This window comes from Podarcis gaigeae (genome assembly GCF_964106915.1).
Source record: "Podarcis gaigeae genome assembly, chromosome: 16".
Taxonomy (NCBI): domain Eukaryota; kingdom Metazoa; phylum Chordata; class Lepidosauria; order Squamata; family Lacertidae; genus Podarcis; species Podarcis gaigeae.
The window spans coordinates 30,815,665-30,837,117 of NC_139693.1; the positions used below are offsets into that span (position 1 = coordinate 30,815,665).

Consider the following 21,453-nt stretch of genomic DNA (forward strand, 5'->3'; position numbering starts at 1 on the left):
AGGAGGGGGGTTAATTTGGTATTTGCTCAGCTTCTGGTACAGACTGAAGGGGGGCGGGGAGCAAAGATTGAAGGAGAGTTTTCTTTGGGTCTTTGGCTTTTTTTGGCTTTTAACTGAAGATGGTTTCCCTCCCCCCCCCCTTTTTTTTGAATTCGGCTATATTAAACAAGCAAGGGAGAAAATGCGAAGTCACACGAGAAAAGAAAAATATAAGTAATACCATGTTGGTTAGGGAGATTAGGATCCTCCAATCCCAACCTGACAGATCAAAGGCATTTATCAGCACCTTTGAAGTGGCTCAGGACTAGATTTCTAAAGCAGTCAGTTCTTCAGAGTAGCAGAAAATGAAAGATATAGAAACAACCAAAGATTGCCTAGTCCATCCTCCTGATTAAAAGTGAAATGATTCACAACTACTGTCACAGACTGGTTGGATGCAGGGGAATGGTAGGAGGAACCAACTAGGGGACCCCCAAGGGAAGAAGACTTAGAGCCTGGAGTTTGATGGTGGGACAACGGTGAGTAGTCAGAGGGAGAAGAGGGAAAAGTCTGGGAAGAGGAGGTGCTGGAAGCTAAAGAGATAACAGGGCTTAGTGAGGAGAGAGAGTCTGTGACAGAGAGCAGTGCAGACTCAGAGGCAGAAGCTGAAACAGGATTGTGGGATGAGGAAGGCCAAGAGACAGAGATGAGTCGGGCTGGTGCAGAGTCCCGGGTGTCTCCCCTGCCTGCTGTGACAAGCTCCCCTTCCTGATGTTCTCCCAGAACCAGAAAAGGCATGAAGAAGAAGGAGCAGATCCAGGCACACCGGCGCAGTCTCAGATTGCCTGGAGAAAACCTAGAAGAGGAGGGTACTTAGGCAGCTGTGGGAAGGCAGGGACTTTCAGTCTTCACAATTGTCTCTACCCAAGAAGAGCTTTTGTGCTCAGTAGGCTTAGCACTCCTTTGCAGATCCAGTTTTCTAATAAAGAGTTAACGTCAACCACTCTGTGTGATTTACTGCTGGCTCGCTCCTGACAACTACCAGGCCCAAACTCAGATTAGACCATGCAGATGAAATAAGTGTGTTTATGAATTAAAATTATCTCCTGACCTTCCTCCCAAAGGAGCACAAGGCGGCAAATACATAAGGGGTAAAACAATAAGGTAAGCAGTGATGATGGGGTTATTTTGCAGACAGTTAGAGACCTCTGGAGTTACTCTGGTAATTCCTGACTATTGAACTGATTTTTGTTGTAGTTCTGGCTGCTGTAGTTGCTGAAAGTATATAATTATAAGAATATTTTTATTATTTATACCCCACCCATCTGGCTGGGTTTCCCCAGTCACTCTGGGTGGCTTAGAGAATATATAAAAACATAATAAAACACCAAGCATTAAAAACTTCCTGATACAGGGCTGCCTATCCCATCTGGACATTTAAACTATTGTTATTTATGGATCTGAATGTTTTATGTGTATCATGAACCACTCTAAGATTCATAAATGTGCATCTGAAGAGTGGTTTATCAGTTTTTTAAGATAAAAAGAAATGGGATATGACTACAGATCTACAGAATGTGTACATCGGGTTACGCAAACATAAGTGCCAAGAGTTTGCACTTCACCGTTGCCCTGTATCACCTGGAATAAGTGACTCTGCTACGATTACACTGTGGTTGTTGGTGTTAGCAAAGTCACTTACATAACACAGGAGTCTAGAGACAAAAGAAATCCTGATGGCATTTTACAGAGGAAACTGAACCCCCCAAAAACGTATAGTTTGAGGATAAAGAAACAGAGAGGGGCAGGTCTCATCAGGGGCAGGGTTAGGTCCAACTTAACATTCACCAGAAAACTCCCTCACAGCAGCACAGCCAATCAGAGCACTTCCTGTCTCAGCCAATGGCTGGTTGCCAAGTAATGCCTCCACCACTACCTTGGGTTGCTGACTTTAATTTGTCAGCATCCATCTGTCTCAAGAGACAATGGAGTGTGCCTCCAGGGGTGAGGTCAAATTGGAACAGAGTTTTCCTTCAAGACGGGCTACCTTACCAGGTTGGCAAGCCCCGTCTGCCCCTCGCTTCCTTCTACAGCACATGAAACCACCTTCTTGACTGTTGGACCTGCTATTGATCTTATCCACTCAATCTGCTGCAGCCTGTCTTTGCATGGCAGGGAAGTCCCTAACTCATTGAAGGTTTGAGATGCGCCGGTTACCCTCACCTGGTTAAGCCCAGCCAGTCAAAGCTGTTCCTGGAGTGTGGCTGCTGTCACATGCTGACAGTTTCCAGGAGCCACAGATGAGAGGTGAAGACCAAATGAAGACCAGATGCAGGGTGAAGACCAAATGAGGACAAACTACCCCAGGAGAAGCATGATGCATCACCCACCAGAGGTACCCCCCTCTCCTAACACCCCATAAACAGTGACAACAGATGTCAGGGAACTGCCATCAGCTCAGAGGCAAGAGGTGGAAGGGCAGTTGTGTTACAGGGAGCCTCCAAAGATCTTGCAAAGGGAAGCCCCACTTCCTCCAGTGGGGAAGGGGCGCAGGGATCAGAAGATGCTAGGGAGAACCTCAACACTGAGCCTGAGCAAAGCAGAGGGGAGGCAAGTCCCCCTTTGCCAATGCCCACTTTGCGCAGTAGGTTTGCACGCAGAGAGGGGGAGGAGAAGGGTGGAGACACACAACTGTTATGCTGGGGAAGGTATAAGGACCGCCCACTCCCAGATTCTGCTAGCGACTGAGCAGACATGGACTTGCGACGCTCTGCACTGTAAATAGTTTGTACAGATAATAAAGCCTGAAAAAGACAGGTTGGAGTCTTGCCTGTTTGCTCTCGAGCAACCTGAAAATGGAATTAACCCTTAAGTTGCCAATTGCCGCTGCAGCTCCAACAGTTGCTCCAAGCACCTTCCACACACAAAAATGAAGCAGCCGCAGAAATCTGGTTGACTCTTCTGGAACACTTTACAAAGTCTTTCCCCACTACATAAGGAATATGGAATGGTGGGGAGGGGAGAGGAGACGCTGAATTGCTGAGGAGAGGTAGAGATAACGTTACCCAACCTATTTCTCCATCTGAAACAAAGACGACCCTATTTTTAAAATGCATTCAATCCAGTTACAAGGAATGGGATTCTTATGAAAGAGGAAATTGTTAGCAGTGTCAAATCCTGCAGTTTGCATGGTGGATAACAGCCAAATGGAATACGGACATTTTGTAAAAAGCCAGGAGAGTAATTTGAAGATGGCAGAACCCAAACTCATCTGAATACAATGAAACTGACTGGGCGGGGGGGGGGGGGAGAGGAGAAGGAAATAATTCCACTTCTGCCGCTGCCTACTAAAATCACTGTGGTGTCTTCAGTTACGAGACGACCAACACAAGATGTAAGACATCACCCTCCTGTTTTAGCAAGGTGCTGAAACACAGTAAATAATGTTGATGGCTATTAAAATAATGAGATTCTGCGCCAGGGATGTTGCAACTCCAGATGTGAAGGTCATTCCTGACACTTAATAAATAATAGAAACTGTATTGCCTTCTGCCTCCTTTTAATCTTACAATAAAGAGAGGAGGACTGTCAAATGTCACCTCTTATTTTCTTCATCTGCGCCATCTGCACGCCTCTTTTTAGCCACACGCTCCCCCTTCGGAGGAGGAAGCAGAGAAGGGAGATGATGGATGTGTTGAGCACTTCCAGCGCGATTTCAAATGGTCCCCCCCCCCGCTCCAGAAATAACCTGCTGGGGAAAATGTACCTTGAAAAAAAAACAACTAAAATAAAATAAATGCCCAGAAGCTCCACTTCACACACAACCTTCACATTACTGTGCCATTGGCTGGTGTTTGGACTTGTAATTGATGGATGGAAATTTGAGCAGGAAAGAACACTGAGACAAGATCACATCGTAAAACACATGATAAGTACCTTGGCTTCATGGGATGTATCATAAATGCAGGAGATCAATGGGGTGGGGGCTGTGATAAGATCACACTGTTAAGGGCAAAAAGTGGATGCAATCAGGCTCCTCAGATATGTCTCTGCACCTTACATTTAACACTGTATTATGCCATCTTAACATTCCTGGTGCTGTCTAGGTTTGTCATTGCCACAAAAGACAATTAAAAAGCAGAGACATCACCTTGCCAACAAAGGTCCAAATAGTTAAAGCTATGGTTTTCCCAGTAGTGATGTATGGAAGTGAGAGCTGGACCATAAAGAAGGCTGATCGTCAAAGAATTTATGCTTTTAAATTATGGTGCTGGAGGAGACTCTTGAGAGTCCCATGGACTGCAAGAAGATCAAACCTATCCATTCTGAAGGAAATCAGCCCTGAGTGCTCACTGGAAGGACAGATCCTAAAGCTGAGGCTCCAATATTTTGGCCACCTCACAAGAAGAGAAGACTCCCTGGAAAACACCCTGATGTTGGGAAAGGTGGAGGGCACAAGGAGAAGGGGATGACAGAGGATGAGATGGTTGGATAGTGTTCTTGAAGCTACCAGCATGAGTTTGACCAAACTGCGGGAGGCAGTGGAAGACAGGAGTGTCTGACGTGCTCTGGTTCATGGGGTCACAAAGAGTCAGACACGACTAAACGACAACATTCCTGGTATAATACTGTTTTCTGCCAAAGTATCCTGGCATCTTGGAAGACATTAGATCAGACTGGTCCTCAAGAGGATGGCAAATAGCCTTTCTTGGGGGGGAAATGACCACAAATGAAAAGGGCAGACCACAAAAGACTTTCCTTTTTGCCAAACTATATTATTTTATTTCCTTTACAGACAAGGAGGCACATGGTAGGCGAGTTCCTTGGATATATGTTAAGGCACTTGGATGGCTGTTTAAAATTGACCTCTAGCCCAGCAAGGTTTTCTTTTGTTTTGTTTTGTTTTGACTTTGCATCTGAGATTTCTCTTACACTCCTGCACAGGAACACATTTAAAAATACTCACAGTATGGGTTGAGATGCAATGTTGCTTGCAAATAACTATCCACCAAACTACCTGGGAAGAGTGTTGAATTTTTCAGAAGAAAGGGAGGGGGAAGCTTCTAACCCAAGACAAGTTGTTTTTTTTAATATGCTTATGTGATCTCTTTTGAAGTGCATCCAGAAAACATCTATGATATTTAAATTTGCAAAATCACTGTGATGACATTAGACAGCATTAAGCAAAAATAAATAAATCGTAATTATGTCTTGAAGCGATAGGAAGTATAGATCTTCTAAAATATTTTGTTGTGGGTAGCAGGAGAGCAAGTAGAAAATATCTGCATTTTTTTCTTTGCATTCTTCCTCCAAAATGTGGCACTCAGCTGCATACTTATTTCCTTGCCCAAATGTGCACCATCCCACGATAGCTAAAATCCAGCCACACGTGCAGATCTTAACACAGTTCCATTTAAGTTTAGAGCAATTTTCCAGACTCTAGATTGGGGTAGCCAATGAGGTGCTCTCCAGATGTTGTGGACTACAGCTCCCAAAGTCCCAGACAGTGTGGTCAGTGGCTAGGGGTGATGGGAGTTGTAGTCCACAACATCTGGAGGTCGTCTCTCCCCACCCCATGGGTTGACCCTGCTCTAGCTACTGATGCCGCTTACAGACTTTCAAGAAAAAGGCTCCTGCTCTGGTGCCATAGACTTTTCCAGTTTGTTTGTTTTTAGTTCTTTTGCACCATGCAGATTGTTTCTTTCTGGAGTCAGCCTGTGAATGCTTGCAAACTTTTGCAAAGTTGAGTTACACATACGGCAGGTCTGGCAAAAGGTAGTGACTCTATCTTTGTTGTGCTTCCTCAACACAGATAATCATTTGTGTATATTTTTGCAGATTTGTTCCAACTGTTTCCTGTGCCGTTCAAATTGAAATATTCCATATATTTTAACTTCTGAATCCCTGATAGCTAATTACAGTTTGATTCCTGATAAGTGCGCCTGGGAGTCTTATAAAACTGCATGTCTGTTTTAATAGCCTTAAGGCTGCACTCCTCAACAGACTTTGTAGGGCGTAAGCCTCTGGACAGTGGAGGGCTTACGGCTGAGTAGCACTGTTTAGCTGCAATTCTATGCACACTTACTTGGGAGCAGAGATGTAGAGAGACATCAGTTTCCATTTTGACCCATGCCGTGCTTTTTCTGTTCTGCTGCAGATTGATTTCCAATGAAAACTATGTTATTCCACGATATGGCAGATCTTTACGTATTTATTCCACACCATTCATTTCGAAACAAAGGAGATGCAATGCAAACCAGAGAAGGCGGTCTATCACTTACATACCATTTGCGGGCTGAAAACAACAACAACAACAACAACAACAGGGATTTCAAATTGTAATCACTGGATTGATATCCAAATAAGTGAATACCAGCAATTTCTGCTCCTGTTTCCATTTCCATCAGTATACTCCAACATCCTTACTTGGGAGTAAGCTTAATTTTCTTCTTTGCCAACATGCATAGTGGTGTGTTGAAAGATCTACCACAAAAGATTCAACAATTTCCTTCTTATGCTGTGCTCTCATGCAAGACAGACCTCTTCCCAAAATTTCATTTACAGGCACTAGCTATGAGACTGTGCATATCACAGTCTCATAGCTAGTGATAATCTTCATTCAGTTGCACCTGCAAGCAATTCTAATGCCTCTGACCATGCCATGGTCTTTATAACATTGAGCCAATTGTTCTCTGTCCGGTTTACCTCGCCGGGTTATTGAAAAGCTAGCACACATTAAGAAGAAATATTATCTTCCCCATTCAGTCCAATTCTCTCTCTTCCACTAATATTCTGGACCCTACACACTTTTGTGAGATACAGAAGCCTTTTCTTTGCAAAGACTGATTTACAGTGCTGCTGTATAAAATGAGGCAGCAATAAAATAAGCAGGGTGTGTGGTGCAGGGGGAGAGAAGGTGATAAGCAAGTCTCGGATAATGTATTTCTTTGGCTGAATGTCAGCATTGTGGAATATTATCAACTCGAAAGGAAACAGCCAAGTCTTGATAACACACAAACCAATCAACACAGAATAGAGGTGATTCATTCTTCCAAAGTCCACCCATCCCCCAAAAGAAACACAATCACATGGTCTTTTTATTAAGGAATTATGAAAAACAGAAGCAGTATGATACGACTTCAAGCAGCCAAATAATTCTGGGAGTTGTCGTTCATTAAGGGTGCTTAAAGTTCTTAGGAGACCACGATTTCCTCCACCACCTGACCTGCAATTCTCATAATGGTTTAACTGTTAATCCATCTTTCCCAGGGAACTCTGGGAATTGTAGGAATGTAAACAGGGGAATAGGGGCCTCCTAACAAATCTTAGCACCCGAAACAAATCACAGCTCCCAGAATCCTTAGGGAGAATCCATGACTATTTAAAGTAGTAGTAGAAGAAGAAGAGTTTGGATTTGATATCCCGCTTTATCACTACCCAAGTCTCTATTGATAGTCTCAAAGCAGCTATCAATCTCCTTTCCCTTCCTCCCCCACAACAAACACTCTGTGAGGTGAGTGAGGCTGAGAGATTTCAGAGAAGTGTGACTAGCCCAAAGTCACCCAGCAGCTGCATGTGGAGGAGCAAGGAATCGAACCCAGTTCACCAGAATATGAGTCCACCGCTCTTAACCCCTACACCACACTACACACACACAGTGGTATCATAGTGCTTTAAATGTATGCTGTGAATGTGATGTAAGATTTTATTTTATACCCAGCTTTTAGGGTAGACCCCTCAAAAACACTATCCATTTCTAGGTGCCCTGAGCCTCCCAGCAAGGGCAGGAATTGTCATTCACCTGTACTCATGTCACTGAATTCAGTTTCTGGGAGGCAACACTTCTCCCCCAGCAAATACAACCATTGCATGTGTGTAGAGATGGACAAATTGTGGCTACTAGCCGTGATGGCCACGTTCTGCCTCTATGGTCAGAGGCTTTATGCTTCCGAACAGTAGTTGCTGGAGACCACAAGAGGGGAGAGTGCTGTTGTGCTTAGGTCTTGCTTCCGGGCTCCCCATGTTCTCCACATTCCCACACCTGTTAGCAAATTTTGCTTGGAAAAAGACCTTGTGAAAATTCATAAGCAATTTTACTGTGAATTTCATCCAACATGCACATTTCTGCATGGGCTAATATACACTCCCCCACAAAAAAAGCATTGCATTTTTGTATGTTATTTTCATACGGATATATGTGTTTTTATGAACACTTTGCCCTAATGCATCCATTTCTGCACACTTTACTTGGCTGGTAAACTGTGTTGCAAAATTCAGCAGAGGGTGAATTTTGGAAAATTGCTGCATTTCTGAAAACATTCTTCTGGGAAACGGCAACTAGGTAAAGTAAAGGTAAAGAGACCCTTGACCATTAGGTCCAGTCGTGGCCGACTCTGGGGTTGCGGCGTTCATCTCGCTTTATTGGCTGAGGGAGCCGGCGTACAGCTTCCGGGTCATGTGGCCAGCATAATAATAATAATAATAATAATAATTTATACCCTGCCCATCCGGCTGGGCTGCCCCAGCGTGACTAAGCCGCTTCTGGTGAACCAGAGCAGCGCACGGAAATGCTGTTTACCTCCCCGCTGGAGCGGTACCTATTTATCTACTTGCACTTTGTGCTTTTGAACTGCTAGGTTGGCAGGAGAAGGGACCGAGCAACGGGAGCTCACCCCGTCGTGGGGATTCAAACCACCAACCTATTAATCGGCAAGTCCTAGGCTCTGTGGTTTAACCCACAGTGCCACCCGCGTCCCCGGCAACTATCTACATCTGCATAATAGTGGGAAATGAAGCCAATTCCCTCCCCCACCCCATCCCTACCTTGAATACAAATCTGGCTCAGCACTGTGATCCATCTCCAAGGACCAGCTTCAGGCCCCATTCTCTTCCCCCATCACTGGCAATACTGAACTAAATGAGTCAATGGAGTGACATAATATATTACAGTTTGTTTTTTAAAAAATAACAATACAGAGATTTAAGTTTGTTTAAAACTTGGCAAAAGGTTGGATTTATCAACAACTAGTGTTTTCCTACACCCACAGAAACCCGTTCTTCACAGAAATATTTAGGTGACAAAAAGGCCAGTCTGATGAATATTTACTGCTTTCCCACCTCCTTTATTAAAAATGCTGTTTTCATAGTAAGGATATTCATGGGTTATCTGCAAAAGGGTTGATGTAATAAGGAAGTGGGGAGATAATCAAATCATTGTTCATAAAGAGATTATGGAGCCATGGGAAGGCCGCTGAGGCAGCCCTTATGCCCGACCAGAAGCTCAGGGTTTGCAGGGCTGCTGAGGGAATACAGAATATACAAGATCAAAATTATAACAAAGGATTTCAGAAGGTGATAGCCAGATGGCTGCTGAAGCCATATATATATATATATATATATATATATATATATATATATATAGTTAGAGAGAGAGAATTGAAAAAGTCATCAGGTCCAACCCCTTGCAACACCCAAACTATAATTACTTTTCAAAATACCGCATCCCACAGAGAATTGGCCTTTCAGTGTTCAAATAAGGATCTGTTGTGAGAAGCAGTGGCCACCACTGGCTCCTGTGGGAGAGAGTTCCACTGTCTACAGTATGTGCTGCATACTGTATTTCCTTGCATCTGTCCTGAAGAGGGAGAGCAGGGGCCTTGAAGTTGCCCATCAAACTGGTCCAGTGTGCTTTTGTATGTTGTATTCACTGTCATATGCATTTTTAAGACCTACATTGGCTCCGAGTATGTTTCCGAGCATAATTCAAAGTCTTGGTGTTGAACTTTAAAGCCCTAAACAGCCTCAGCCCAGTATACCTGAAGGAGCGTCTCCACCCCCATCGTTCAGCCCGGATGCTGAGGTCCAGTGCCAAGGGCCTTCTGGTGGTTCCCTCACTGCGAGAAGCAAAGCTACAGGGAACCAGGCAGAGGGCACTGCTGCCTCAAAACGAAGATCCATTCAGCTCAGCTTCCTGTTTCGCACAGTGGGAAAAGCCCTCTCTCCCCACATCAAGGAATGGAGGCTGCTATTCCCACCCAGCAGCTGGTCTTCAGAATTATATACCTCTGAACCCAAGAGGTTCCATTCTGTTGTTTTGGCCAGTAGCCTTTGATTAGATTTATCTTCCACAAATTTTTCTAATCTCCCTTCACAGCCTCATCAATCTTGCAACAGCAAATTCTGTAAAATAATTCCACGTTGTGCGAAAGTGGGCTCTCTTTTGTCCCTCCTGAATCCGCTGTCAATCTGTTTGATTGACTATGTTCGCACATAACAGTGAGCCAAGAATCTTTGGCTGGACGAACCACACTGTGCACAGGCCTCCTGCTGGTGCACACAGCCTGAAATCTCCTCTGCTCCTCGCCTTTTGCAAACAGGCAAACAAACAAGCTCAGTGCTACATCCAAGCCAGGGGTCAAGGTTTGGTTCTCTCTAATAAGCCACCCATGGGACGCGGGTTGCGCTGTGGGTTAAACCACAGAGCACAGGGCTTGCCGATCAGAAGGTTGGCGGTTCGAATCCCCACAACGGGGTGAGCTCCCGTTGCTCGGTCCCTGCTCCTGCCAACCTAGCAGTTCAAAAGCACGTCAAAGTGCAAGTAGATAAATAGGTACCGCTCCGGCAGGAAAGTAAACGGCGTTTCCATGCGCAGCTCTGGTTTGCCAGAAGCGGCTTAGTCATGCTGGCAACATGACCCGGAAGCTGTACGCCGGCTCCCTCGGCCTATAGAGCGAGGTGAGCACGCAACCCCAGAGTCGGTCACGACTGGACCTAATGGTCAGGGGTCCCTTTACCTTTACCTTTAATAAGCCAAGGCGAATTGGTTCCTCTGCATGCGAAGACAGGACCTGGCGGACTGAGTGTACGAGAGCAATAGTGGGTCCAATGGTCAAGTAGGTGGTTTCCGCATGTGCTGTAGAGGGAAGTGAGGGGCAGATAGGACTCTTCAATTTGAGAAGGTAGCCCACCTAAGAGAAGGAAAACTCTGGTTCCAAACATCCCCTTGCTTGTGGGATATTGCCAGAGAAGAAAAGGCTAAGGAGTAAACCCTGTGGAAAAATCTGTACCAACTGCCTTGCAGGACATCTGGGAGAAGGCAAAGGAGAATAGTGTCCTTTCTCTTGGCAGATCAGGATGAGCAGGTGACAGCAAAGGTTGCAAGGTTTTTAACTGGGGCAATTAGAATAAGATCCACTATTTGACTATTGATTCAAAACCCTAATATGTATTTTATATACAGTGGTACCTTGGGTTAAGTACTTAATTCGTTCCGGATGTCCGTTCTTAACCTGAAACTGTCCTTAACCTGAAACACCACTTTAGCTAATGGGGCCTCCTGCTACTGCCGTGCCACCGGAGCCCGATTTCTGTTCTCATCCTGAAGCAAAGTTCTTAACCCGAGGTACTATTTCTGGGTTAGCGGAGTCTGTAATCTGAAGCGTATGTAACCTGAAGCATATGTAACCCGAGGAACCACTGTAATTGACTTTTTATTTATATTCTTTGTATATCGTATTGTTGTTTTATTGCTATGGCCGAGGGCTGACGCAAATAAAGATTCATTCCATTCATTCATTCAAAGACTAAGGAGTAAACTCTTCACAAATCTGGAGTGGGGTCCCTAAGATGGTTGGATGGCACCTTGTACGCCTCCTTCTGCCAACTCCTACAGCCAGGCTGGTGCCAAACATTTTGCTCTGCTTTCCTTTGGACCGCATCAGCGACACCAAGAGGGAGGAACTTGTCGTCTAGGCAGGCCAGGACCTCCACACACACTGCCCAGGCTTGTGCCCAAGGGTGAGGGGTCACTTGGTGATGCAAACACAGCGGTTTGACTTTACCCTTGAAGGTGCACTCCATTGTCTCGTGGCTTTGACACCAGCTCCAAATCTGTCTACTTGAGACAGACAGCCAACAACAGCAACTGGTTTTTAAGACAGCTCCCTGCTTCTTCACCTGTTGAAGTGTGTGCAGCTCTGTGGTGGGTGACACCCATTGGGACTGGTAGGCCAGAGGGCAGGGAGGGCACCAGAGCCTATGACAGGCAAACCCAACTAATTCTAGTTTTGTCCCCATCCTCCTCCCTGTTGAGTCAGTGGCATAGCGTGGGGGGTGCAGGGGGGCCGGCCGCACCGGGCGCAACATCTGGGGGTTAGGGTTAGGGGCGCAAATCCACGGGTTAGGGGGCGCAAATTACTTGCCTTGCCCCGAGTGCTGACAACCCACGCTACGCCACTGAGTTGAGTTATACAAGGGCAAAACCTAAGATCAGAGAGGAGGAATCCAGCAGCCTGGACCCACCCTCTGGGCTGGTTGTAACTAAGAAGGGAAGCAAGTGAGGGCTGGCTGAGGGTAGACTGAGACTGGTGGAGTGATGGCTCTAATCTGGCATCATCCCTTGAAATCAGGATGCATCTCTTTAAGGGGCATTTGGAGCTGGGGTCAAAGCCATGAGCCATGTAGCATTTTTAGGAAAGCGAAGAAGCTGGGACTGGTGTTCTTGTTGTGGTGATTGCCAATGAGAAACATCTGAGAAGCTGGACTTCTATTAATTTGGGATGTGGTTTTAATGTGGTTGTTTTGTTATTGCTTGGTTGCTTTTATTTGGCTGCTTGATAGCTACAACGTGCCCTGCACCTTCTAGATCAGCTGGGTGCTAAAACAGTAAGAGTGGGCAGGTACTCTTAGCCTGTTTATAAACCAAAGCTTTACTCCTAAGAGCAGATTGAAAGCATCGCTTCCTCCTCTCCTGTAAACAGTAGAACTCAAGGTCAACAACCGCTGAAATCAGTTGGCAGCAGATTCAGGTTGGATAAAAGAAAGCACCAACAGTAGGTGGTGGCAGAGCCAGTGACAGGCGGAGCCAACCCTAATTTTAGTAGGGCAACACTGAAGGGGCTGACAGTCAGGGCCACCTCCTGAATATGAAGTCAGGCAGGTAAGGTAGAATAGCAGTTCCCCACTTGCCCTAATAAGGACGCAGGTGGCGCTTTGGATTAAACCACAGAGCCCAGGACTTGCCGATCAGAAGGTCAGCGGTTCGAATCCCCGTGACGGGTTGAGCTCCCGTTGCTCGGTCCCTGCTCCTGCCAACCAAGCAGTTCGAAAGCACGACAAAGTGCAAGTAGATAAATAGGAAGGTAAACACGTTTCCGTGCGCTGCTCTGGTTCACCAGAAGCAGTTTAGTCATGCTGGCCACATGACCCGGAAGCTGTACGCCGGCTCCCTCGGCCAATAAAGCGAGATGAGCACTGCAACCCCAGAGTCGGTCACGACTGGACCTAATGGTCAGGGGTCCCTTTACCTTTACCTTTATTTGCTCTAATGAGTCAACCCTCCCTGAATAGAATTGTCCAGTGAAGCAGCTCAGTAAAAAAGCTGTGATATTACCATATTTTTTGCTCTATAAGACTCACTTTTTCCCTCCTAAAAAGGAAGGGGAAATGTGTGTGCGTCTTATGGAGCGAATGCAGGCTGCGCAGCTATCCCAGAAGCCAGAACAGCAAGAGGGATTGCTGCTTTCACTGTGCAGCAATCCCTCTTGCTGTTCTGGCTTCTGAGATTCAGAATATTTTTTTTTCTTGTTTTCCTCCTCCAAAAACTAGGTGCGTCTTGTGGTCTGGTGCGTCTTATAGAGCGAAAAATACGGTATATGTTTTAAAGGTGGTGTGCATGAATGAAGCCCTGAGGAATCACCTGACCATAATATGTACTTCCCAGGGTATTGAGTTACAGCACCCACTGTAAAGACCAGCTTACACAAAAGGCCACGAAAAGCAAACAGAACGTTTCCTTTGATCCAGGTATGCTTGCAAATAAACAGATTAGCCAGGTGGGTGCACCTTTCCTTACCCTTTTAGGGAAGAACAGACACCCACCACTAATTGCATGAGAACTCTATGGAGCTGCCTTTATTCTTCTGGAACAGGAGCTTCAAGCCCGCAAGCCAAGCATGATTTGGTGAGAAGCGTACAAGCTGCTAAGGTGTGGGGTTTCATTACAACCGTAGCGAAACCTTCCCCAGCCGTTGCCTGGCCTGGTTCTGCTCTCCTTCATTTGAAGTTTGGATTCCTAAAACACAAATGCATGCACACATGCGCACAAAACCTCACATCCATGTTCTGCTGGCCCGTATTCTCAGGCTCCAGCAAAAAGACTCTTGTTCTGTCCTCACAAAAGGAGCTTTGTGAGTGTTGCTGCTGCTATCAGCCAAAATAGGACGACAAGTCCAGGTTGAACAGCCACAGAGGCTGAGTTGCAAAAGCCCTGCGGCTGTGAACCCACCTGAAAGCAGCAGCATCAAGGCCAGAAGTGATGTAGCATGGAGGAAATGAAGAGCTCTTCGAGGATAACAGTTTAAGTGTTTGTGGAGCTCAGAATCTGAAGGAACCCTTCTCCCATAGCAACGTACTGCATTTTCAAGTTCTATTTGGGAGGTTGGGTGAAAGGCAGATGGAGAAAGGAGCTTTGTGGTGACTCATTGATGGTGACCTGGTGGCTGCTAGTAACTCAGGAAACTCTCATAAGGCACAAAATCAGTGCCATTGAGGAGCCAGGTGTAATAATAAAATTTAAGGTCTTATATATTTATATATATATATAATACCGGGATGCGGGTGGCGCTGTGGGTAAAAGCCTCAGTGCCTAGGACTTGCCGATCGAAAGGTCAGCGGTTCGAATCCCCGCGGCAGGGTGCGCTCCCATTGCTCGGTCCCAGCGCCTGCCAACCTAGCAGTTCGAAAGCACCACCGGGTGCAAGTAGATAAATAGGGACCGCTTACTGGCGGGAAGGTAAACGGCGTTTCCGTGTGCTGCGCTGGCTCGCCAGATGCAGCTTTGTCACGCTGGCCACGTGACCCAGAAGTGTCTCCGGACAGCGCTGGCCCCCGGCCTATAGAGTGAGATGAGCGCACAACCCTAGAGTCGGACACAACTGGCCCGTACGGGCAGGGGTACCTTTACCTTTATAAATATAATAAATGTTCATAAATGTACCAACCAAGCACGTACATAGATCAGCACAGGAAGACTGACCTGAAACCATTTTGACTCCCAGCCTGACCAAATGTTTCTCTGCAAGGAGGGAGGAGGTGAAAAAAACCTTCCTTGTTACAGGAATTGGGTAATCACCATTTCAAAGGAATGGGCAGGCTACCAGGAAAGGCAATCAGATAAGGCATTATCAGATAACCTGGCAGACAGGAAAAACCACAACGTTCAAATTTCTGTTGTAGACCACCTTTTCTGTGATGTAGGTATGATGTTTGTGGGGGGTTGTCTTGGGTCGCACCCCTTCTGTGATGTATGTATGTTGTATGGAGGAGTGGTCCTGAGCTCCAGGCAGGGAATTTAAAATGTCTATATAAGGGCAGGCACACCTTTGTTCTGGGTCCTCCTCCATCCTCCTGCGTGTGAGGGGAGCACCCTGTTGCAACAGCTTTAATAAAGATCAGGCTTACTAGCTGCTTTGCTTCTCAATATTCTCTGGCTGGCCTCTTTTATTTTCTCCTACCAATAGAGAACCCATGTAAGGACTCTATATGGGCTCTTGGATACCCCATAAGGGAAGAAGGGCATATTTTGTTTACAACACAGGTCTAGACCCTTTAAATGCTGCAAGGCACTGGTATTTAACTGGTGGGTTGGGACCTACAACCAGCTGTAATCTGGTCACAACAGCCGCAACACAGGTAGTGCTGTGGTCTAAACAATTGAGCCTCTTGGGCTTGCTGATCAGAAGGTCGGCGGTTCAAATCCCTGCAATGGGGTGAGCTCCTGTTGCTCTGTTCCAGCTCCTGCCAACCTAGCAGTTTGAAAGCATGCCAGTGCAAGTAGATAAATAGGTACCGCTCTGGCAGGAAGGAAAATGGCATTTCTGTGCACTCTGGTTTCCGTTCCGGTGTCCTGTTGCACCAGAAGCGGTTTAGTCCTGCTGGCCACATGACCCAGAAAGCTGTCTGCAGACAAATGGCAGCTCCCTCGGCCTGAAAATGAGATGAGCGCTGCAACCCCATAGTCGCCTTTGACTGGACTTAACCGTACAGCGATCCCTTAACTTTTAGCTTTACAACAGTAGCATAAGAAGAGCCCTGCAGGAATCAGGCCAGTGGCTCATCTGTTCCAGCAACCTGTTCTCACAGTGGCCAACCAAATGCCTATGGGAAATATAGGGTAAAAAAGAAAAAGCTCCCCAAATGTGTAGGTCAAGTGGTAGGTTGGCCACTATGAGAACAGGATACTGGAAGAGATGAGCCATTGGGCTGATCCAGCAGGACTCTTCTTATGTTCTGTCTAAGGCAGGGATGGGGAATGTTTTCTTCTCCCCAAATGCTGTTGGACTTCAGCTCCCATCAGCCTCAGCCAGTGTGGTCAATGGCAAGGGACTGATGGGAACTACAGTCCACCTACATCTAGGCCACTAGTTCCCCATCCCTGCTAATGGGATTTTTAACTGAATGGCAACTGAATGCTTAGGGTGGTCCTAGGGCATAGTCTGTATGAACTTTGGGTAGGAAGCCCTTGCTGAAGGCAAACAGGTCTGGTCAGTGCCTGCATGAAAGGATATTGCATTCCATGGTGGAAGAAAAGCAGGGTAAAAAATGCAATAAAAAAATAAATACAGTGAAGTTTGTAGTACTTTGATTTTTTTATATAATCACACATCCACTGTTTTGTGCATCCGCAATGGCGCAAAAATGTGGTTACGAAGCACGGATCCACATGGATCCTCAGGATTTTTGCATTGGGTCACCCCAAATTCACCCTCAGATCACATAGCATGTCCATGGCTACAGCCTGCACCAAAAAACCCCCGCATCCACTGTTTTGTGGGGCCGCAATGGCGCAAAAACGTGGTTACAAAGCACGGATCCACATGGATTCTCAGGATTTTTGCACTGTGCTACCCCAAACTCACCGTCAAATCATAAGTCTGTGGCCACAGCATGAACCACAAAAATCATACATCCACTGTTTCGTTCAGAATATTTTTTTTCTTGTTTTCCTCCTCTAAAAACTAGGTGCATCTTATGGTCAGGTGCATCTTATGGAGCGAAAAATATGGCATATAAAAACCAGGACGTAAAGGTCTTTAATAAATAAATGGAAACAAATTAAACATTCAGAACCTGGAAGTCCTAACAGGCGTGACCACATGAGGTCCATGATTAGATCTCCTTTCTATTTATTTACTTACTTTGAAAAGTAGTTGTGGGGGGAATTTGCAGTTTTGAGTAGGGCAGTGACACCAGAGAAAGTTCTGTCTTCCCTCCCTGTACAATTTTTCCTGAGCAAAAGTGAAACCACCTACCCCAAGGGTTGAGGAACCTTTAAGCTGGGTGAGGGGCACATTCACTAAGAGGTTGGCAGGAGCAGAACCAGCAACAGATGGGACCAGATCCCAGAATGGGGAGGGACTTTTTCCCTCTCCCTCTTTCGACCACCCCATTTCAATCCTGTTCTTTCCCTTCTTAACCTGCCCCCACCCCCACGAAATTAGGCTGAGGACTGCATGGTGCCCATCACAGATCTGCTTGATGTTTCTGTTATTGTCTTCTGTCTATTACCCTCGGCGAGGCTAAAAACAGCTTCGGGAAGGGGAGGGTGTGTGATTTCAATCAGGGAAATGGTGCAAGAAGAAAGGGTTAAGCACTCCCTCCAGGAGAACCAATCAAAAATCTCCCACTGCAGATCCATTTTGGCTTTCAGGCTTCACGTTTTGAGGTGTGCAACCGAAATGGCTAATGTTTCAAGGGGTTCCTTCTTCTCAGTGTGGTGTAGTGGTTAAGAGCGGTAGTCTCGTAATCTGGAGAACCGGGTTCGTGTCTCCGCTCCTCCACATGCAGCTGCTGGGTGACCTTGGGCCAGTCACACTTCTTTGAAGTCTCTCAGCCCCACTCACCTCACAGAGTGTTTGTTGTGGGGGAGGAAGGGAAAGGAGATTGTTAGCCGCTTTGAGACTCCTGAAAGGGAGTGAAAGGCGGGATATCAAATCCAAACTCTTCTTCTTCTTCTTCTTCTCTGCCAATGTTATGCTATCAGCCATTGTGAGGTGATTGGAGGAAGGGGGGAGATTTACAAGCGTTCACCCTCCCCTCCCCCCCCCAGTCTGTGAAACTTCTGCTGTCGGTAAAATAAATTCCTTTGACAGCATCGAGTTGAGGAGCCACCATTGTCCTTATAAGGAAGGCCCCTCTTGCACTCATCGACAGTCCAGGGACACATGAGGAATTCAGACTTTAGAAAAATAGCCTCAATTAATCTAGTCCCGTGTGCCATCACCCACCCCAAGAAGAGCACAGGAAGCAAAACAGACATCTGTCTTCTCCTAAATGCCTGACAGTCCATTGAAAAGGGAAACCATAACACTTATCTCTCTCTCTGCCTGAGCCTGAAAAATTAAGGGTGGCATGGGAAAATTTATTTCCGACACTGTTAAGACAATAATCATTCTCCAGAATACACACACATTCCTTTGTCAATGACTCCCCCCTTAGAATGTTAACATTACTCCTGGCAATCCACGTTAACATTCTCCTCCTTACCTCTAAGATTATTGCATGTATCTGGGGTCTCCCCTTTTCCCCCCTCTCCTTTCCCAGTAGAAAATATTCAAAGAGACAGATTTCTGTTCCTAATTTTGTGTACATCAGCAGCTGACTGCATGGAAGGAGACAGCTGCAATAGTTTTGGGTCAGGCGGCACAAAAGGCAATAAGAAAGACTTTCACTTCTTACAACATCCACAGGTGTTACACACACTCCTCAAGGAATGCAAACACGAGAAAGCACTTAGCGAGGAGAAGAATGCACATATGATGTCAGGGTCAAAGCCGCCGCTTAACAACTCTACTAACCCACTAGCAGGACCCCCCAACTCATCATTCCCGCAAAAGACAGACCATGCATTGTGACAGACAGGGGTGCATTCCTAACAGATGAACGACAATCTTTGCAATGGAGCTGAAGGTCACCCAATCACTCTTTTTGCCCCCGAGACAAGACCTTCATGCATTGGCGTCCATGCCTAACATCTTAGCTCACCCGTGACCCGGTTTATGGAGGGGGCACACCAATTCAAGGAACAGAAAGCACACTCAAGGCACGCCGTCTCTTAAACCGGATCGAAGCGACCCAGGTCTCAAAGCCTCGTTCAACTTTTCACTGCCAAGGTATACACCAAGCCCTTAAAGATCAAAGCAGGGCAGGCAATTCTCTCCCCGTCACCATCCAATTAAAAGATGCATGCACAACTCAAAGCACCAGCAAGAAACTTTTACTACCCCTGCCGCATAAGAATTTACCCTTTTCAGGGTGCAAAGATTGAAAGCCACACAACCTGTTTTAAAAACAGAAGAAAAAACACAGGGGGTTCACATTTCATAGCTGATTAGATTCTGTTCTTTTCCATCAGAGTTTCTTCCATCTGCAAAGGTAAGGGAGCAAACATTCATTGCAGAAGAGCACAATTTTCCGTTTATTTATTCTTAATAGGACCTGCATAAATTCACTATGAGGTTAAGGCAGAAATGTATTTCATACCTCCATAGTTCCTAGTGTTTCGTGATATTGAACAGGGTCGTCTCCTCCTCAAAGGAGGAGCAGGGGGTCTCCCCTGGCCTAAAACTTTTGCTTTCATCCCCTCCAACATTTTCCCTTTTCTACACATCCTAACAAAACCTGCGGTGGGCAAAAGCCAGATCAGCAACAGCAGGACCAACAGACCTCTCCTCACCCTCCCCAACTTGGCAGGGCAGATCCTCATTCCCAGCTTTTCAGGTCTCAAAAGAGTTTCCCTGGATTTACTGAGCGGAGCTCGAAGGTCAAAGGAAACAATAGCCAGTTTCTCCCTCAACTCTTAGCACAGCAAAAGACAAAAAGCAAAATCTCTCTCCCTCTCTCCGAAAAGCTGGTTTAGGTGAGGAGACTTAAAACTGCTTTCTTTGCTTCTCTCTCTCTCTCTTTGGAGAAGAAGAAAAACAGCTCGCCCTTTCTCCAGCTCTCTCCCTCTCACACACAGGAAAACACTACATGCACACACATAAAATTAGGCGCCATCAACATCAAACACCTTCTCCACACACACACCCAAGAAACCTGAAAAGGCAGGCAGAGAAGAAAAGCAGGTGTCAAGTGAATCTACTAACCTGTCTGAGTTCTGCAGGCATTTATGCAAGGAATCAGTTTTGTAGTTCCCACCGGGCAAAAAATATTTTGAAAAAATAGATATTTATAATTGGAAAAAAATACATGAAGTCCCAAATCAATCCGGTTTGCAGGCAAGGTGTTTTAGGGAAGAGATCCGTCCCTCTTGCCTTGACAATCTGGCAGGCAATGGACTCTTTCCTCTCCCTCCCTCTCTAGTATTTGGAGAGCCCCTCAAATCGATCCAGACGGGAAGCAGAACCAATCCGGAAAGGAGAAAAACGGCCAGCCCCCCAATCAAACCGGCTCTGAATGAAAGGAAGGAGGAGGAAGGTCTTCACATGCTTTTGATTTCACTCCCTCCCGCCTTTCTCCATTCCTGGGGGAGGAGGGGGAGCAGGAGAGGGCGGCGAAAAGCCCCAAACTGATGTCCTTCCTGTGCTGTTGCTCCTGGAGAGTGCCGATCTTCACAGCAAAGCTGTGGCTTGTGCAAACTCTCCCCGTCCGCTTCAGGGGGCGGAAACTGACAGTCACAGCTGGAAGCTCCACTACAGCAGCCTCTGGCCACACCCAGCCAGCCAGCCAGCCTCTCCAGAGAGGCACGGTCGGCTCACACAGCAGACCCCACTGACAGCGCCGACCCAAGCCAGGCAAGCAAATTTCACTCTCTTTCAAAAGGAGTTGAGAACATGCCGGTTTGAAAGGCAAGGGGAAGCACCGGGTGCAACATCAGCAACAGGTGCCGAACACCTGCCTCCTCTGGCGCATTTATCCTCTTTCGGAGACTTCCAAACAACACCAAAAGCTTCTCCGGGAATGTTAATTCTCGTACCTGGGTACACCTACGAAGTCACCCCTGAAGGGCATCTCTCACTGTCTTGTAGCACGTATTTCAGGAAAATACATGTGGCGTGTGTGCAATGACATCATGCGATGTCACACACGCAGTGCACGCACTCTTGCCCCTGAAACACGGAAATGCTCTCCCTGTAAACAAAATAAAACAAAATATCATCACAGTCAAAGAGGATCTGAGTGCCAGAGGGTGGATCTGCTAGCCAGTCTGTTCTGGATGAGGTTACAGTGGTACTTCGGTTCTCGAACGTAATCCGTTCCGGAAGACTGTTCGGCTTCTGAAACATTCGAAAACCAAGGCATGGCTTCCCATGGGTTGCAAGAGCTTCTTGCACTCAGCGGAAGCCGTGTCTCATGTTTGAGTTCCGAAAAATGTTCAAAAACAGAAGCATTTACTTCCGGGATTTTGGCGTTCGAGAAGTGAAACGTTCGACAACACAGGCATTCGGGAACCGAGGTACCACTGTATAATATTTT

The 21,453-nt window shown here is 46.3% G+C and overlaps 1 protein-coding gene across 34 annotated transcripts in view; it reads right to left on the bottom strand.

Moving 5' to 3' along the window:
- The window catches only part of ARVCF (ARVCF delta catenin family member), a 589,425-nt gene that overhangs the window by 276,417 nt on the left and 291,555 nt on the right, over positions 1-21,453 (bottom strand). For 2 of the 34 annotated variants that reach the window (XM_083717032.1, XM_083717041.1), the window contains exon 1: positions 20,124-20,671. The exons of 23 other annotated variants lie outside the window; for them this stretch is intronic. In XM_083717032.1, the coding sequence (XP_083573158.1) occupies positions 20,124-20,144 (21 nt within the window). In that variant the 5' untranslated portion in view covers positions 20,145-20,671. Of the gene's footprint in view, positions 1-20,123; positions 20,874-21,453 lie in introns of those variants that run through there. 9 more of the 34 variants (XM_083717043.1, XM_083717033.1, XM_083717045.1 and 6 more) reach the window with 8 other exon arrangements.